Source organism: Sus scrofa, chromosome 7 (genome assembly GCF_000003025.6).
Source record: "Sus scrofa isolate TJ Tabasco breed Duroc chromosome 7, Sscrofa11.1, whole genome shotgun sequence".
Classification (NCBI taxonomy): Eukaryota; Metazoa; Chordata; class Mammalia; order Artiodactyla; family Suidae; genus Sus; species Sus scrofa.
Window position 1 is genome coordinate 38,371,878 of NC_010449.5, and position 20,243 is coordinate 38,392,120.

The following is a 20,243-nucleotide window of genomic DNA, read 5'->3' on the forward strand; positions in this document are numbered from 1 at the left end:
TGCGCTCGAGGCATATGGAGGTTCCCAGGCTAAGGGTCAAATCAGAGCTGTAACTGCCAGCCTATACCACAGCCACAGCAATGCCAGACCCCAGCCGAGTCTGCGACCTACACCACAGCTCACAGCAACGTCAGATCCTTAACCCACTGAGTGAAAATAGGGATTGAACCTGTGTCCTTATGGATGCCAGTCAGATTCATTTCTGCTGAGCCACGATGGGAGCTCCTAGTATGTTACTGTTGATTTCCTAATTTTGATTAAGTATATTACGGTTATGTAAGTGAACTCTTTGTTGTTAGAAGACCCACACTTAAGTGTTTAAGAGTAAGGGTACATCTTATCTACAACTTACTCTTAATTCAGGGAAACTTAAACATACATGCACACACACTACTGAGAAAAAAGGATAGCGTAAATGCTAATAATCATGGAAAACACTTGAGAATCATTTACACTATTAATGCAACTTTTTTATAGGTCTAATTATGTCAAAAAAATTTTTAAGAGTTCCCATTGTGGCTGTTCCTCAGTTCCCCTGGTGGCTTTACGGGTTAAGGATCTGCTTTGTCACTGCTGTGGCTCAGGTCACTGCTGTGGCACAGGTTCAATCCCTGGCCCAGGAACTTTTGCATGCCATGGGCAGGGCCAGAAAAAAAAAAAAAAAAATTTTTTTTGAAAGTGAGGTTTCACGCCAATGAACCTGTCTGAGTCCCCAAATCTCTCCATTTGGGTCTCCTACTAAAGTTACAGCAGTCATGCAAAGGAGTGTCTGATACCTTGTTGTTTATGAAGCCGCTCCAGTTCTGTCCTGAGATAGTACATCTTCTTTTGGCGAGCTTCCCGGTCACTCTTTAGCTTTTCTCTCTCTTCAATAACCTGCAAAGTACAAAATACTAAGAGATCCTTCAATCTCCAACATTCTCCATTTTCTATTGCTCTTTTCCATAAACCTTCATGGTAAATAATATCTATGCAAGGGTCCAAATGCCTGCACACAGGGGCTCTGACTTAGGGTGAAGGTATATTTCATTCCAATCCAAGTGCCAAAATAGAATTATCCTTTCCAGAATTAAATTGATTGGAAAGTACTATTTTTGTGCAGGAAGCACTAAATATTAGATAGTGGTTCTTACCCCAAAAGGAACCATCAAGACAGCAACTAATAGGTGTTATGGATGAAGCATTGTTAGTGGCATTATATATATATCATCTTATTTAATCGTGACACTATCTCTGTTTCACAATAAGAAAATTGAGGTCGTAAAAGATTAAGTAACATAACCAAGATCACAGAGTAAGGGGATTTTAAAATTCAGGTGCATATGCCCTAAAGCCCTTTATCTTTCAAATGCATTTCTATCATCTAACAAATACGGCTTGTCTATCAAGGACTCATGTGAAAAACCTGCATATTGTCAGCCTTGACTTGAGTGCTAGGTTCATAAAGGGAAAGCACTAGTCTTCATTGTCTCTGCAGTCCTAGATTTTGTTGTGCTAAACCTATCCTCTTCTTTATTAAAAGACTTCAAAAAACTAAGACTGGGAATTCCCACTGGGGCTCAGTGGAAACAAATCTGACTAGTATACATGAGGACACAGGTTCGATCCCTGGCCTTGCTCAGTGGGTTAAGGATCTGGTGTTGCCTTAAACTGAGGTGGGTTAAGGATCTAGCATTGCTGTGGCTATGGTGTAGGCCAGCAGCAATAGCTTTGATTTGACCCCTAGCCTGGGAACCACCATATATGCCTTGGGTGTGGCCCTAAAAAGACAAAAAACCCCCCACAAAAACCCAAAACAAACCCAAAACAAAAGACAAAGACTGAAGTTCAGAATACCCAAGAACAACAGAAAATTAAGAGGTGTTTTTTGTTTTCTCAGGGATTAGCAAAATTTCTTTTAAACTAGAAAAAATGAGATTAGTCCTCCAATTTTACCTTTTCTATTTTTCTTCTTAGGCCTTAACTATTTTATTAGCAAACCAAATTTACACAAACTACAATTTTAAGTTCCTTAGATCACCTTAACAAAATGAATTATTATTTATTAAGGACCTTCAAAATTAACAGTATATAGTATTTTTTTATTTGAAATTCTTCTATTGTATATTGTATGTCCCCTATGTAATTTTTACCTATGCTCTAAAACATTCAGAATTATTATATCTTAACCCTAGCCATTACTCCCTTTCTATAGCCTGGGAACCCAATGAACCTTAAAAGTATAAAAAGTACTTCATGAAAGTGTCATAAAATATATTATTATTCCTGGACTCTAAGTTAAAATAGTAAAGTTTATTTTTTGGTTTAATTATCAGCAACAACTAGTTATTAGTTTTTAAACCCCATAACCACTACAGGAAAAGGATCCAAAACTCATTGGGATGAAACACAGATATCTTGCTTTCTCCTTCACCCAATCCAACTTTGGTTCCACACTCCCTGATGAGGTCGTATTTAAGACTTCAAGGTTCCCAGCTCCTACCCATAGTATCCTAAGGCTGATAATTCAGACAGAGAAATAAACTTTAAAAAGAAAAAAGAAGTCTAGCAATCACAGTGGAACCTAGGGCCAGACTTAGTTCAAATGAGAAAACATGAAAGAAAAACATTATAAATAAAGATTGCTTTGTGCCTTGCAAATTTTCAGCTCCCTCTAAAAGACAAATACGCGTTTGATCCCCATCCTGGCACAGTGGGTTAAAGGAGCTGCAGCGTAGGTGCCACCCCTAGCCCAAGAACTTATTATGCCAAAGGGTGACCAAAAAAGAAAAAAAATTTAATTTTTGAAATCTTTTTTGTCTTTTTAGGGCCTCACCCATGGCATATGTAAGTTCCCAGGCTAGGGGTCAAAGCTGAGCTGTAGCTGCTGGCCTACACCACAGCCACAGCAACACCAGATCCTTAACCCACTGAGCGAGGCCAGGGATAAAACCTGCATCCTCATGTATGCTAGACAGTTTCGTTTCTGCTGAGCCATGATGGGAACGCAAAAAAAATTCTTTTAATTTATGTTAAAATAGAAGATTCAGGAGTTCCCGTCGTGGCGCAGTGGTTAACGAATCCGACTAGGAACCATGAGGTTGTGGGTTCGGTCCCTGCCCTTGCTCAGTGGGTTAACGATCCGGCGTTGCCATGAGCTGTGGTGTAGGTTGCAGACGCGGCTCGGATCCTGCGTTGCTGTGGCTCTGGCGTAGGCTGGTGGCTACAGCTCCGATTCAACCCCTAGCCTGGGAACCTCCATATGCCGCGGGAGCGGCCCAAGAAATAGCAACAACAACAACAACAACAACAAAAAAAAGACAAAAGACAAAAAAAAAAAAAAAAAGAAAAAAAAAATAGACGATTCAGGCCTAGAATGCTCAAAGTTAATACTCACCTTCTGCTTCTGAGAAGCACGGTTCTTCTCATCAGATATCTTCTCCGGATTATATCTTATGAGTGATGGGATAGACACCTGTACAGGCACTTGGGCAGTAGAAATTGAGCTTAGCACTGACTCCTCCTGCTTGGGCTCATCTGGAGTCACAGTGGGGATCACACGGAGATTGGGACGGCTACGGGTAGCTTGTTTGGTAACTGGCATTATCCTGTGTGGTTCAGGTAGAGGGTGGTTGGAAGGCTGGGAGGCGGGGTACATGGGCCACCTTGAGGCTGCATATGCCATATAGTGCCTATAGGCATCAAAGGAAGCAGGGGGAATGGCAGGTCCCTGGTAGTTTGGAGGTATCCGAGCTGCAGCAAACTGAGAGGCCCTTGGCACATGAAACTGAGATAAAGAAGCAGGGTGTGGAAGTCTAATTGGGGTAGACGGGGCTGAGGGCAACATGCACCTGACTGCAACAGGTGACTGAAACCCACTGCCAACCATCTCAGGTCCTGCAATATGACCCACTGGATGGTCTGACTTTAGGAATGGGGGGCTGTTTTTTGTAAGCAGGTAAGGATCCACAGGGGAGACAGGGTGTGGATGGGACACCTCTGGGGAGTGGGTATTGCAATGGTGTGCCTCCCCACTCTCTAGTCTGTGAGGATCTGCAGAGCGCCGATCAGCTGAGAAACGTCGGTCAGCTGAAGAACAGCGGTCTGCTGAAAAGTGCCGGTCAACTGAGGAACGGCGGTCAGCAGAGGAGCGTGACGGCTTCTTGCCATGAAGTCGTTCCTGGGTTCGTGCAGCCAGTTTACTAATCTCTGCTACTCCAATATCCAGCCCTATGGTCTTGAGCAAATCATGAATCTTGGCATATTCTGGATTGGTCTCTTCTATTGATTCTAGCTTTACGGCTGGAGCTGAAGAGGGTAGGGAGCTTGCCTTCTGCCTCATAACTTCAATTTCAGAGCCCCCAAGGGCCTTTGGTGGAGAGTCTGCCTTTAAATCCTCTTCTTCATCCCCATAGAGAAATTTCTCCTCATCCTCAATATCAGGGAAGCTACGTCGCCTTTTTTCCTGTGTACTTGTGGAATCTGCTAACATGCTCAGAATGCAGGAGAAACCACTGCCATCCTGGCTAGCTCTCTCATGAGGAAGCAAGAAGTCTGTGTGTCGCTCAGGTCCCTCAGCCTTCATATCCAATTTTTCCTTGTGGCACAAAAAACTTCCAAAGTTCTCTCTGAGGGGACTGCTGTCTTTTGGTATCCCAGGGAGGGGGCCCCATTGGTAGAGGTTGCCCTGAGATTCCTTCAGGGTAGTCTCTACCATAGTTCCCTTGTTTTCAACCTCTGAGGCAAAAGCAGCAATAGCACCACTTAGTGGAAGAGATGAGTGTGCAGGGTAAAGAGGGTGATCCTGGCTAGAGCTTGTACTGCTGGAAAAATTCTCAAGCTGCAAAGACAAACATAACTGATTTAGCCTCTGTGTAGAATCTCAGAAAAGTAGTAATTAAGATAAATACTTTGTTCTTGAATTAATAGGGGAAGATAAGTATGGTTGAAAGGAGGTCCTGGGAGTTCCCTTTGTGGCTCAGCAGTTAATGAACCTAACTAGGATCCGTAAGGATGTGGGTTCGACCCCTGGCCTCGCTCAGTGGCTTAAGGAATCAGCATTGCCATAATCTGTGGTATAGGTTGCAGACGCGGCTTGGATCCTGCACTGCTGGGGCTGTGGCATAGGCCAGTGGCTGTAGCTCCAATTCAACCCCTAGCCCAGGAACTTCCATATGCCACAGGTGCAGCCCTGAAAAAGAAGAAAAAAAGAAGAAGAAAAGGTGGTCCTTAGCCAGGTTTAAGATTTGGGATCCTGGAGTTCCCATCATGGCTCAGTGGTTAAGAAACACAACCAGTATCCATGAGGATGGCGGGTTCAATCACTGGCCTCACTCAGTGGGTCGGGGATCTGGTATTGCCATGAGTGGTGGTGTAGGTTGCAGATGTGGCTCAGATCCCACACTGGCCAGCAGTTACAACTCCGATTCGACCCCTAGCCTGGGAACCTCCATGTGCTGTGAGTTTGGCCATAAAAAGACAGAAAAAAAAAAAAGAGAGAGAGAGAGAGATTTGGGTTCCCATTTCTCCAGATGGTTCTGCTGTAGCAAGAGGAAATAGAAAAGATTGCATCTTTACTTTTGGTCATCTGTTGTAGTCTTTACCAAGGAATTTGAATTCAAAAGGATTGAGAGATGCTCTACCTTACCTGCTTTCTTCTTTATGAATCTCCCCCCCCCCTCAAAAAAACATATAAAAAGCGGAGCTACTTTGAAGTAGGGTCACAAAACTCTGAAACCCTACCTGATCAGTCTCTCCTTGCTTTTCTAAGTGCCCTTAGGCACTTCTTCAGAAACATTTAGTTCCTAAGAGGACAGGTTAAAACTAGTGCTCATGTCTGTTCATCTTTTCAAAAGTAAGAATATCAAGGCCCAGAATGGTAAGGTGACTTTAAAAATCACACAGCAAGTTGGAGGTAGATGGGTCCAGAATCAGAATCATCTGATTTTGGTTTAGTGTCCTACCACTCACACATTTTTTTCTTCTCTTTAGAGATGAGAAAAATTCAGATCAGCTCCTCCTTTTGCCATTTAAGCTTCATTTCCAAGAAACCCATATTCAAATTTCCTACAGGACTATCTAATTTAGAGGGAAAAAAAAACTTTCAATACTCTCCAAACCTCTATTGTTGTATTATGAGGCTTAGAGTTCCCTTTTGAGAGTACTAGAAGGTACAGCTCATAGGCACAAAAAATCTAGTCCAGTATATATCCCAAAGATTCTTTATGGACACAGCCCCCAGGAAATTAACTAGGCTTTAAAATACCAGAACTAGCAAGAGACCCTAGAAGAAATACAGCATAGACCTGCATGGAAGGTTCCATGTCCACTTCAATCCGCTTCTTCAAAATTGACTTCTTGGGCATCACAGATACTTCTTCAGGCCGGTGTAAAGAATACCCTGGCTCTGATGCTGTTAGAGCACTTGACAATCCAGGGATGGGACAGCCAGTGCTACCACCATCAACTCCCACCAGTTCCTGAGTCAAGCTCCTACTTCGTTCCTCCTCTTCCTCTCGTTTTCGCCTAGCAAGGTCCAGCTCTCGAAACTCAGGGTCTAGAAACCTAGGGCTTGGGCTCCGCCTCCGCTGTCGATAGTTGCGAGTCCCTGATGTAAAACCTGGGTGATCACCTCCCATGCTGTGTATCTTCTCTGTGTCATCGTAACGGGGCCGTTTGGCCTCCCGGCTCCTTTCCTCGGGTCGTACAGAGTAGGAGCCTTTGAGTTTGTCTCTATTCCGTTCTGTTCCCCGCAAGAGTTCATCATGACAACTGATATGGGCACTATAATCAGATCTATGTAGGAAAGCTTCTCTTGCTCGGTAGTCCTCATCAAGTTGTCCCAAGAAGGGACTGAGAGGTGCCTCCTCCCGGGAAATGTATCGTTCAAGACCTCGAGAGCACTGGGAGTTTCGAGTGAAGACAGAATCATCAGTCAGGTCATCCCTGAAGAAAGAGACAAGTATCACTGAATACAATGGACTTGGAAAGAGCAAGACCAGACATGGCTAGGAAACTGATTATTTGGCAAGGGGGCAGTGGAATGCTTAAAACAAAAGATAATAATCATGAAGTCCAAGAACAAATCAATGCATATACATGGAACATTTCTTTTCCCTTTCCCAAGGGCACAAGCAGCTGCAGCTTCTAACCAAGAGGAGATATTACAAATCTATCTAGATTGAATTCTTAGGCTAATCTCTTTGATTAGACTTCAGGGATACAGAGAATCGTGGCAGGGTTTGGGAGATGTGAAAACATCACTACCAGACTTCAAAGAGTTGTGATTACACAACTTCACATTAGCTAAATTCTAGCTCTTTACTACTAAAAATGTGGTCTGAATGAGCAATATCAGTATTAACCAGGAAGTTTTCAGAAATGCAGATTTAAAGGTACCACGCGGGCCTACTGAATCAGAACTAGCATTTTTTTTTTTTTTTAATGGCTGAACCCTGGGAGTTCCCTTCGTGGCGCAGTGGTTAACTAATCCGACTAGGAACCATGAGGTTGCGGGTTCCATCCCTGCCCTTGCTCAGTGGGTTAACGATCCGGCGTTGCTGTGAGCTGTGGTGTAGATCGCAGACGTGGCTCGGATCCTGCGTTGCTGTGGCTCTGGTGTAGGCTGGCGGCTACAGCTCCGATTGGAACCCTAGCCTGGAAACCTCCATATGCCGCAGGAGCGGCCCCAAAAAATAGCAAAAAAGACAAAAAAAAAAAAAAAAAGACAAAAAAAAATGGCTGAACCCTCAGCATATGGCCAGGGACTGAATCTGAGCTACAGCTCTGGCAACAATGGATCCTTTTTTTTTTTTTTTTTTTTTTTTTTTGTCTTTTTAGGGCTGTAACCGGGGGCATATGGAGGTTCAGGCTAGGGGTCCAATCAGAACCACAGCCACTGGCCTACGCCACAGCCACAGCCACAGCATATCTGAGCTCATGGCAACACCAGATCTTTAACCCACTAAGCGAGGCCAGGGATCGAACCTGAATCCTCATGGGCACTAGTCAGATTTGCTTCCACTGAGCCATGATGGGAACTCCAACACTGGATCCCTTAACCCACTGCACCTTGCCAGGGATCAAAGCCAAGCCTCTGCAGCCACCCAAGCTACTGCAGTTGGATTCTTAACCCACTGAGCCACAGCAAGAACTCCCAGAATTTATGTATTAACAAGCTCTCCAGGTGATCTGTATGCATTTTAAATTTTGAGAAACACCAGTCTAGATCAATAATTTTCAAGCTGTGTTTCACAGAGATTTTGAAAAGTACTCAAGAGCCGCCTAAAGGAAGGAGGTAGAGAGCATGCAAGGAGAGCCTTATTGAAATCATACTAGCCAGAACTTTATCTGTTCACATAGTAAAATTCTACAGAATATTTCATTTGGGAAAAAAGTTTCACTCTGGGGAGAAAAAAATTTAACCACTGATCTATCCAATTGGCATGATTTTCTCATAAGTTGTAGAAGGTTCTCCAGTTGCTTCATTTTGCTGGCTCAGATATTAAAAAAACCCATAAAACTCCCTCACAGCCTGTTTTGTGACCCTTTTTCCTTCCTTGCCTGGATATCCACAAAAAAGAGTATGGGATGGTTTATCTCACTATATATTTTTATTTTATAAAAATAAAAAGGTCTTAGACTTCTATGGCATGAAAGTGAAAATACAGGATAGGACATCTGTCCTTTTATCTCAAATCTCTACACTACACACACTAGTCCTAATCTTTTGGGGCAATATGGTTATAGAGCCTCTACTGTCCCCCTAAAAGCTTCTGATTTAAATCACAGATAGAAATAAAGATTCACTAGCACTTCAAGCATAAAACTTTGAATAATTTACATGTCATTCACATTCCAGAGTGAATTATCATCCAGTGGTAATTAGTTTTCTACGGTTTCTAGCAGCTACTTCTGTTTTTCTGAGTTTCTAGAAATGACTTTAATTTATTTTTGTTGTTGTTGTTGTTTTTGTTTTTTTGTCTTTTTGCCATTTCTTGGGCCGCTCCCGCGGCACATGGAGGTTCCCAGGCTAGGGGTCCAATCGGAGCTGTAGCCACCAGCCTACACCAGAGCCACAGCAACGCAGGATCCGAGCCGCGTCTGCAATCTACACCACAGCTCACGACAACGCCAGATCGTTAACCCACTGAGCAAGGGCAGGGATAGAACCCGCAACCTCATGGTTCCTAGTTGGATTCGTTAACCACTTCGGCACGATGGGAACTCCTCTTTGTTTTTTTAAGTCGTTTTCCTATCTCTGGAACTAAGAACATCAAAGCATTGCCTTTTCTCATTCACCGGCCCAACTCTTGTTTGGATTTAGACCTGGGTAACACCTATAAATAACTTTATGAAAGACTATAAGGGATAAACTAGGAAGTTCCCCTGTGGTGCAGTGGGTTAAGGATACAGCAGATGCCACAGCTGTGGCACAGGTTGCAACTGAAGCTTGGGTTCGATCCCTGGCCCAGGAGCTTCCACGTGCCTCAGGTGTGGCAAAAAAAAAAGTTAAAATAGAAGATGTGGTATATATACACAATGGAATACTACTCAGCCATAAAAAGGACAAAATAATGCCATTTGCAACAACATGGATGGAACTAGAGACTCTCATATTAAGTGAAGTAAGTCAGAAAGAGAAAGACAAACACCATATGAGATCACTTATATCTGGAATCTAATATACAGCACAAATAAACCTGTCCACAGAAAAGAAACTCATGGACTTGGAGAACAGAGTTGTGGTTGCCAAGGGGGAGGGGAATGGAGTGGGGTGGACTGGGAATCTGGGGTTAATAGATGAAACTATAACTTTGGAATGGATAAGCAATGAGATCCTGCTGTATAGCACAAGGAACTATTACCTAGTCACTTATGATGAAGCATGATGGAGGATAATGTGAGAAAAAAATGTATATATGTGTGACTGGGTCACTTTGCTATACAGTAAAAAATTGACAGAACACTGTAAATCAAATATAATGGAAAAAATAAAAATGATTTTTAAAAAAAGTTAAAATAAAAATACCATAAAGGATCAACTTTAGCACCTCCTCTATAAGAATGACACCTGTGGGAACTGAGGTTCCTGTTACTGACCTTCTCCCCAAGAATTGGGGGAATTCTGAGGTCTCTATGCAGTATGAACTAGAAAAGAATATGAGTGACTAAGGATGATCTCTAAAATCAAACATAACTAGCATAAGATAATCTACCCAGTAGGTTTGTCAGCCACAAACATATTTCCATGGAGGAATGTTCATGAGTTGACTCACTCCGCTTTCAAAATATCATCTACCATACATAGTCCCTGATCACATTAGTATAGGGAAAAATTACAGGCTCCATGGGTAGCGGCAAGTTCATCCATGGTACCATATTCAGCTCCCTACCTGAACTATTAGATTTCCACCAAGCAACATACTAGCCCAAGATCAAATCCAACATTGAATACCAAGAAGCTATAAATAATGAAATGGGAGTTCCCACTGCGGTGCAGCAGAAACGAATCCGACTAGGAACCATGAGATTGCAGGTTCGATCCCTGGCCTTGCTCAGTGGGTTAAGGATCTGGCGTTGCTATGAGCTGTGGTGTGTAGGTCGAAGACGTGGCTCAGATCTGGTGTTGCTGTGGTTCTGGCATAGCCGGGTGGCTACAGCTGATTAGACCCATAACCCGGGAACCTCCATGTGCCGAGGGTGTGGCCCTAAAAAGGACAAAAGACAAAAAAAAAAAACTAAATGGCTCTCAGAAAGACTCAGTCCAGATTTGCAATCTCCAGGAAAAGGAGGCAAAAACAACAAAAGAAGAGAAACAGTTAAAAGAATGAGCTATCCTGTAAATACAGGCAGAAATCAGGTTGCTTGTTAGAAGAGCTCATGTCCTCCTTCCCCAGTTTTCCCAAAGGATGAGAGAGAGAACTGGCTGCAATAAAAGTGAGTCCTAAAAAGGGCCCCAATCCCCTGTAGCTCCAGTGACAAACTCTCTCTCTGAAAGCTTTGATTAAATCCAACTCTTTTCTAAAATAAGGTCTATTTTAAAAATTGATTGTTGGATGTAGGAGATGAGTGCATCAGGGCTCACTACACTATTCTACTTTTTTGTGTGTCTACAAACTCCATTAAACAAGTTTAAAAATATATATGAAACATACATCCACATAAAAGTTTGTACACCAATTTCATAGAATTATCCATAATAGCCAAAAAGTAGAAACAACTGTTTTCCATCCATTCATCACTGGTGAATGAATAAATAAAATACATACAATAAAATATTATTAGCAACAAAAAAGGAATGACACACTGTTATATGCAAAAACACACACATTATGCTCACGAAAAAAACCAGTCACAAATGACCACATACTGTATGATTCTATTTATATAAAATGGCCAGAAAAGGTAAATCTATAGACAGAAAGTGTCTGATAGGCTGGGGTGAGTGGGTGGATGAGATTAACAACCAAGAATGAGGTAATAAAAACATTCTAAAATTGATCATAGTGTTAGATGCACAACTCTGTGAATATACTAAAAGTCACTGAACTGTACACTCTAAATGGGCAAATTGTATGGTACATGAATTATGGCTCAATAAAGCTGCTAAAAAATGTGTATGATATTAAAAAAAAGGTCCTCCAGAGCCCAAACTTCCCATTCTTTTCCTCTCCTGTGTCTCCAAAATGCTGAAGAAAGCTATTTGCTTCTGTCTTTTCCCTAAGGTAAATTAGAGGGAAAAAAAAATCCTACTCCCTGAACATATGTCAGGACAAGGAGTTAGGAGATGAGAATTCCATTAATGGAACATATAATGAGCAGAGTACTTTGATAAACAGGGGAAATCAACTTCACATCCACAGGTCTTTAGAAGACTCTTCATGCAACCTGTTCATGCTCTTTTTTCAGATTAAGTTACAGTCCTACACACAGAGCTGTCATGGTGAGGAGACTGACAACCCTGGCAATCTGGCTATAACCTAGACCTGGTATAAAATTTAACAGATTCAATAAGGGAAGAGAAAGAATACAGGGGCCTCAGGAAAAAATTAACACACATCTACATACAAAGGATAGAAATGATCTGTTTCATTAGCTGAAGACTGGACTATCAGGAAGACATCTTCAGAATGCCAACATTCCAATGGCCTGGTTTAAACAGACAGTAATTATACACACAAACCATATTGAGCAAGAGTGCTGGGGGCAAAAAGTCTAAAGAATGGCCTGGTACCTCCTTTTAGAACCTTCATCTCACTTTCTCTAAAATAAATTTCTCTCTCTCGAAACATGATTCATGAAAGAAGATTACTACCTCAAACTCCCTAAGAGGAAATTTTTAATTTTTATAACTTATAAACAGAAATTTGGCTATCTGAAGCACACATGCATAACAAAGTTTAGGAAAGGGGAGGTAACACCCTGGGACTAACAGGAGGAAATGCTAAAGTTACCTCAAAACCTCAGCAAGGAAGGAAGAGAATCACACCATGCAACACCTACTCGGACTGCCTACTCAATCATCTCCCAAAATAGAAGCAGCCAGAAGGGCAAGGGCTGTTGCTTCCATTAAGTGATATAGTCATACACCTCAAAGCCCTGCCTTCAGAAGCTTCAGTGTTATATGACACAAGACCGTCCTGCCTTGCTTCACTGCATTGATTAGCCACTGAAGCTTTGAAGTAAATATTACCAAAGGGCAGCACTGGTCCTCAGACTTCCTGCCCAGTTGTCCCCCACCTGCCTGCCTATACTCTGTGCACTACTGCATGGACAGTCTCAGTTTGATAGAACATTATATTGATTTACTGCTACTGCTAAGCATTTGTGAAAACTCCCAGTGTTACAGACATGGTTCTTAGCTCTCAGAAAGAATGCTTTTCCTGAACTCCCCTCCTTACTTTTTTACTTTGTGAGGTGGAAACCAACCAATGTAGTTATTCATTTTCCATATATACCTAAGTTCCCAGTACCTAAGATCTACCTTTAATACTCTGTGGAGTATATTTGCCCTTCCTCAGCACTCAATGGTTATAAATAACTGAAATCAAACATTTTCAAAGTTAAATATCTCTAACTTTCTATTAAAGCTTATTTATTTTAAATATATATTAGACATCAATTTATCCAAACCCTTTCTGAATATGTATTTCAGCCTGGACAAGGTGAAACATAACACCATTAAAAAAAGATTTCCTAGAGTTCCCTGGTGGCTCAGCCGGCTAATGATCTGGCATTATCACTGCTATGGCTCAGATAGCTGCTGTGGCTTGGATTAGATCCCTAGTCCTGGAATTTCTGCATGCTACAGGCACAGTGGAAAAAAATTTTCCTATTTTGTCCGGAATTTTCCTTTGTAGAAGGGAGCCTTAGTTCCAGTATTTTAGAATTTATATCATCTCAACTGTTACTAATTTTGGGGGACTGCTTATGTCCCCTCAATTTCCCCCTTTCCAGTTGGGCCAGGACGACATTTTAAAGCCTTCTCTTCTACATAATTCTTTCAGCAACAGGGTCTACCCCACTTAGAAAGCCTTTTCCAATGTTATACTTTATAATTGACATAGGGCATAACTTTAGTGCTGGCAGCATCCTTTCAACTTTTTCACACTGAGAAAACAGCAACATTTCTACCTTCAAGCACTACTATGGTGTGCCCTGCCTCAAATGAAGCCTACCTGTCCACATCCTCCAGATTATCCACTGGTGACCCCAGTCGATCACTAAGCCGCCGTCGTTCAGGTATGCCAACGCAGAAATGGTCATTGCCAACAGTGATCCTTAAGCTCTGTTCCAAAGAGTCAGAACGCAGACCAGGAGAGCGTCTCTACAAAAGTAAAAGATTATAGTCAAAAGAGTCAAAACATCCCTACATCCAAAAACATTCTCCTCTCTAGTCACAAAGTTGTGGTCCTACAGGGTGAGCAGTAACTATATTATTCCAAAAATAAAGGACTTTTGGAGTTCCCACTGTGGTGCAGTGGATTAAGAATCCGATTGCAGTGGCTCCAGTCACTGCAGAAGTACAGGTTCTATCCCCAGCTGGGCGCAGCGGTTAAAGGATCTGGCATTGCCACAGCTGCACCACAGGTCATAGCTGCCACTCGGATTCAATCTCTGGCCCAGGAACTTCCTTACTCAGCAGGTGTGGCCATAAAATAAAATTTAAAACAAAATAAAGGATTTTAAAACAATTATCATTTTCTTAGATGAAAGCCCATACTTCCAACCCTCCCCATCAGTGATCTTTCATTTCCTTGTACCAGGCATGGGGCTAGAGGAGTGAATTAAGTCTGCTCTCAGGACCTACACATTTCCAGTGAAGGAGGCAAGCCAAAAACAGGTTAAAAAAAAAAAAGTACTTCTGATAGCGCTATAAAGTGTTATAAAGTCATTAAAACATGACACACAAAAGACACTGGGAGAAAGGAGCTATTTCAAATAAGATGGTTACAGAAAGCCTTCTGAGGTGATACCATTTAACCTGAAGCCTGAATGATGAGAAGTCAGTCTTTCGAAGAACAGACAGATGTTTCAGGAAAAAAGAATATGCCCTATAAAGAGTTTAGCATGTTCTGGGCAACAGAAAGGTGGCCAGTGTGATTGCAGCAAAGTGACAGGAGAAGATGGGCAGAAGCCACAGTTAGGAAATTTGGATTTTATTCTTAGTGTAATAAAAACCCATAGAAAGGTTTCAAGCAGGGAAGTGATATGATCTACTACATACTTCCTCCAGATTGTTCATACCCCCATCTTTTTCAGGTCTTTATTAAAAAGCCACCTTCCCAGAAGGCCTTCCCTGGCTACCCTACTGAAAACTGTAACTCCTTTCTGTGTTTTCTTTTTCTTAATACTTAACCATACTTAACATGCCAAAACATTTTACTTCTGTCTTATTTATAATCCAACTTCCTGTTAGAATCAAGCTCTATGAGGACAGGGGTCTTGACTAGTTTGTTCACTATTGTATCCCTAGTGCCAGAAGAGCATGGCAGATGTTCAACAAATATTTCTCAAACATATAAAATGTAGATCTTTAAAAATCATTTTGATTGCTGGGTACAGGAAAAAAAACTGGATGGTAATAAGTGTGGAGTGTAATGCCATTATCTGGGCAAGTGGTAATACAGTTTAGACTAGATGACAGCAGGAGGACAGTTTTGGGGATGTAGAGGTGACAGATGAAGTTATTCTTACAGATTGGGAGAAGGGAGATGATAACTGTTTCTGGATGGGCAATGGATGATATCATTTACTGAGACAGAAAAGACTGGAGCAAACGGGTTGTGCACTGGAGAAGAAAGGGGAGGCTATGGAAACTGGTAGTTTTCTGGTTTCCTTACTTTCTCAGTGGAGACTAACATTCAAACTTTACCTGCTCAGCTAAGAAAATCTCAATACAGTGACAAGTCAAATTCACTTGTAACCAGAGTACCCAGAGCACTTGGCTACTGTCAGAGAGCCACTCAAGCAAAGAGAAATGTTGTCACTAGGATTTAAAAAAAAAAAAAAAAAAAAAAAGATTGGTGAACCAAATTCCAAAACACCAGATCCTGCCCAAAGGCTCTATTAGGATGGTGATTGTGGTGGGACGTCAATGTTACATCTAAACTAAACTCCTTTACCTCATGGTCTGTCCCTTTAGCAGGGAAACATAACAGTTAAACTCAGTGTTGGGAAGCAAGCATAAATGAATTGAATCACACTCCACCACTTCTTCGCTGAATGGCTTTAAGTTACTTAAACCGCTCTGGGTTCCTCAGCTCTTAGATAAGGAGGTACCCTCATATCAAAGGGTTGTGAATGTTCAAAGAGAATGTTTTAAAGTGAGCTAAGCATCATTCCTGTCACATAATTCAGTAAGTGGCAGCAGCTATTAAAACGACTGTGGGTACACACATTTCGATTTCGGGGAGCTAACAGTTCACATATTCTAGGTGTCTACTCTGGGGCGGTACAAGCCACCCTAACTAGCCACAAAGACATTTCAGCCTTTTTAAGATCCAGGGAGCAGCTGAGGTCTAGGAGGATACAAAACCACGGAACTCAGAGGACACCAACTATTGAAAAAGTACCAGGCTGGGAGGAGATTCCCCTCGTCCCGGGAAACTTTTCCACACCTCACCCAGAGTGAGAGAATCGGCTTATTCCCAGGAAATGCAGCACTGCCTCCCAACCCGACGCCCGGGCGCGTCCCGAATCCGTTATTGTGCAAATGAAGCTGCCGGGACTGACCGGGAACCTCCCGGTTCGGGCGTCTCTAAGGGGGCCCGTGGGGGCGGAGGGCCTTGGATGTGGAGACCCCGGCCTGGAGGCCTCGGGGCGCCCGAGCTGCGGGCGCCTCTGGAAGCGGGAACCCGGGGCAAGGCGGCTGGAGTGTGGAGGGAGTCCCGGGCGAGGGGTGGGATTACCCGGCTGCCGCTGTCGCCTGGATGGTCTCCGCGGCCGTCCCGGGCGAAGTCGGAGCGGGAGTCCCCCCGGCTGCTGCCTCGGAAACCAGCCGAGCCCGGCGGGAAGAGTCGTCGGCCCCGCGGCGGCGGCGACGACGGGGAACCGCGACGGGCCCGCGGTGGGGACGGTGAGACGCGACGACCCCGCGGTGGGGACGGCGAGGCCCGGCGGCCGCGGGGCGGGGACGGGGAGCCGCGGCGACCCCGCGGCGGGGACGGCGAGGCCCGGCGGCCGCGGTGCCCTGAGGGAGAGCGGGGCCGGCGAGCCGGCGTCCGCGACGAGGAGGAGCCGGAGGACGGCGGCGAGGTGCGACGAGCCGGGCCTGAGGAGGAGCCGGAGCTGCGGCCGGTGCGCGGGCCGCCCCCGCCGCTCTCTTTAGGCCGGTGCGAAGAGACCGAGGAGCGGGCGCCGCTGCGGTACATGGCTCCGGCAGCCGCGGCCACGGCAGCAGCTCTGACCGGGGGCGCCCTGAACGCGAGCCCCCAGCGCGCCGCCGCAGCTGCAGCCGGGGCAGCCACGGCCGCCGCGCGCCGCCCCCACAGCAGGCGCGACCCCCTCCCCTCGGCCCCGCACCGCCCCTGGGGCCCGGCCGAGCGCGCCCCCGCGGCCGCGGCTGGCGGTTGGAGGGCGAGCACGCGCCCGACACACCCCCCCGCCCTCCGGGGCTCCCCGCTCCTCCACTCAGGGAGCGGCCACAGGAGCCCGAAGTTGGGAGGAGCTCGGCGGGCGGCGCGAGGCTGGGCGAGCGGAGGGGAGGGGAAGCGCGCGACCAGCGCTCCTCACGCTCCGCCTCCACACGGGCAAGATGGCGGCCGCTGAGCCGCCCACTTCCCCTCCCCCCCGGCGACCACGTGACCCCGAGGGCTCCGCGCGGGGCTGGCCTAGCGGAAGGAAAGGGATTAGCGCGAGCGAAGTCGGCTTTTCTGAGGATGCTCAAGGCCTCGGGAAGCAGCGGGCTTCGAGGGTGCTGGACCGTCTTTGCTCTCCTGCACCCTATTAATTTACATCAGGACCACAAATGGTTATAAATGATGGTACTATAAGTAACCGCCAAAGCATTAGGTAAAACGAAGATTACCGCACCTGGGCAGGAGCAACCATAAGAGTCCTGGCCCCCACGGAAGCCGCTGACAGCGGTCAGTTAGTTTACTTTTCAGTTTGCCTGTTTTCTAGAGGGTGAAATTGAGTATGGGGACGTGCGAAATGGGGGCCGATTCCGGAAGGAGAGTCAAACCCAAAGCAAACATACGAGTAACACAGTCGCTGTCTCAACCAGAACACTTACTGGGTATGGCTGGGGGAGTCACTGCCAGGGGTCTACGTTATGACAGATTGGAGGCCTGGAGAGTTTGGGGGAGCAATTCAGAACCCCACGCCCAACCCCGCAAGTTTATGACCAGAATTTTCCAGGATGCCTGGCTATAATGGTAGTGTCCAGTCTCAAGGTCCTGCATGCCAAGTTCAAAAATGAGGAAAAAGATGACATATAAAAGAACAACAGTGAAAATATGAAAAACAATGTTGACCCTAACCAGCTAAACTCTTCAAAGTACAGTAATGGCTTGACAGTTTTCTTCTATCAGCTAGAGACGCAAAACCTGAAATTGATATGAAAATCAGGGTTTCTGACTCCAAAGCAAAGACAAAGAAAAAAATGATTGTAAAAGATTACCGTTCTCTAATTTATATTTTTCTATTTTTTAAATATATTTAAAAATATTTTAAATATATTTCAGATGTTTTTAAAATGGCACTTGCTTACATTATAGCTCGGTAAAAATGAAGTAAAATTTTTATGAGGTGATTTTTCTCATACTCAGCTTTCTTCACTCAGTATTACTTGCTTGCTCTGTATAGGCGTTTGAATTCCAATTCCTGACTTTTGGATTTTGTGGCTTAAGGAGGCCTTCAGTGTGTCAAGGTTATTAATATATTCTTCTACATATTTTTAACACTTTAATGATTCTGTTTCCTATAGTTTACGTGGATTGGGGATATGAAGCCTTACGTAATCCATATTAAAATCAAATTATTTTAACAGCTGTTTGGAACATGAATTGGGATTATCTATATCCTGAAGTCATCATGAGAGAATAAGTCACCCAGCTAATGAATGAATGCTGCCAAGTGCTTTTTGTCCACATCTCAATCCAATTCTATTGCTTTCTTTCAGTTGTGTAATTTGGCAGTAAAGAGTTTTTTAAATGGGGTTTCTTTGTGAAAAGAAAACTAAATACCAGGACTGGTGGTGAAAGGAAAAGAAAGTAAAACTTGAGAAAGCAATGATTTTTTTTTTTTTTTTTGTCTTTTTGTCTTTTTGCTATTTCTTTGGGCCACTCCCGTGGCATCTGGAGATTCCCAGGGTAGGGGGTCTAATCGGAGCTGTAGCCACTGGCCTACGCCAGAGCCACAGCAACGCAGGATCCGAGCCGCGTCTGCAACCTACACCACAGCTCACGGCAACGCCAGATCGTTAACCCACTGAGCAAGGGCAGGGACCGAACCCACCGCCTCATGGTTCCTAGTCGGATTCCTTAACCGCTGTGCCACGATGGGAACTCCAAGCGATGACTCTTAACCAGAAAATCTGAGTTATACACAAGGTTTCTGAGCAGTCTAAAAACATATTTCATAACATGTCTAGTGCCGCAGAGACATGCACTCAGAGATTCAGATATACTAGCTCAGTAACAGAAAAGCCCTATCAGAGAAGGGTGGAAGCCTGTCTAAGAGAAGCTGCTGTGTAAAATGTCTAGCAAATTTGATTTTAGTCATCTCTGGGTTTATAGGATTAGGAGATCTAGGAGACATTACCAGGGCTCACAGATATATGGATCTCCTCTCATGCTGGGCATGAGGAAAAGGACATTTCTTTCCGAACCCTTTCAGAAAGGGGAGTCTTGTGATCATTTCTAGTCACTATAAGCTGTGAATGGAAGCCCATTATATCACTTCCAGGCCCAGTCAGGAAGGAGTTATAATATGTCTATACTTTCTCTTCCCTTGCTATGGCAACACTTGTGAAGCTACCATGTTCCAGGTGGTGTAGCCTGTCAGCCTGGGTCCTGAGTGAATGTGTGGAGCAGAGCAACTTGCATCCACCCTGAGCTGGACATATTCCATGAGCATGAAATAAAACCTTGTTCTGTTAAGCACTGAGATTTTGAGGGATAATTTGCCAGCACAGTATAACCCTTGCCTAATGTTGACTATGATGCAGGTGTTTTTTGTTTTGTTTGTTCTCATCCATATTTTATGACTTTTGGGCTATCCATATAATTTATATAACAAAAACAATAAAAGTTATTTTAAGGAAAAAATAACTAAACTCTGCCAGAGGCGTATACTCTGTCTTTATTAACCTGTATATGAATTTTGGTTACCCATGCTTTTGGTGGGATCTAAGTAAATATGAAGAAAATGGGGAGTTCCTGTCGTGGTGCAGTGGTTAACAAATCCGACTAGGAACCATGAGGTTGCAGGTTCGATCCCCGCCCTTGCTCAGTGGGTTAACGATCCGGCATTACCGTGAGCTGTGGTGTAGGTCACAGAGGCGGCTCGGATCCTGCGTTGCTGTGGCTCTGGTGTAGGCTGGCGGCTACAGCTCCGATTAGACCCCTAGCCTGGGAAACTCCATATGCCGAGGGAGTGGCCCAAGAAATAGCAAAAAAAAGACAAAAAAAAAAAAATGAAGAAAATGTGAATAGGTATTTACAGATATTTGGAGTCACTAAATTCTAAATCAGAGTTAGTTACACTCTATCAACTTTTCTTCCTCAATCTTTCTTTATTATTATTGAATAACTATTTTT

The 20,243-nt window shown here is 44.1% G+C and overlaps 1 protein-coding gene across 3 annotated transcripts in view; it reads right to left on the minus strand.

Moving 5' to 3' along the window:
* Positions 1-17,006, minus strand: part of ZNF318 (zinc finger protein 318) — a 45,512-nt gene extending 28,506 nt beyond the window's left edge. For 2 of the 3 annotated variants that reach the window (XM_021098752.1, XM_021098751.1), the window contains exons 1-5: positions 16,392-16,853; positions 13,659-13,807; positions 6,285-6,924; positions 3,377-4,819; positions 777-876 (exon numbers count right to left, since the gene is read on the minus strand). In XM_021098752.1, coding sequence (XP_020954411.1) covers positions 777-876; positions 3,377-4,819; positions 6,285-6,924; positions 13,659-13,807; positions 16,392-16,853 — 2,794 coding nt within the window. Of the gene's footprint in view, positions 1-776; positions 877-3,376; positions 4,820-6,284; positions 6,925-13,658; positions 13,808-16,391 lie in introns of all 3 variants that reach the window. The other variant, XM_001926792.6, reaches the window with a different exon arrangement.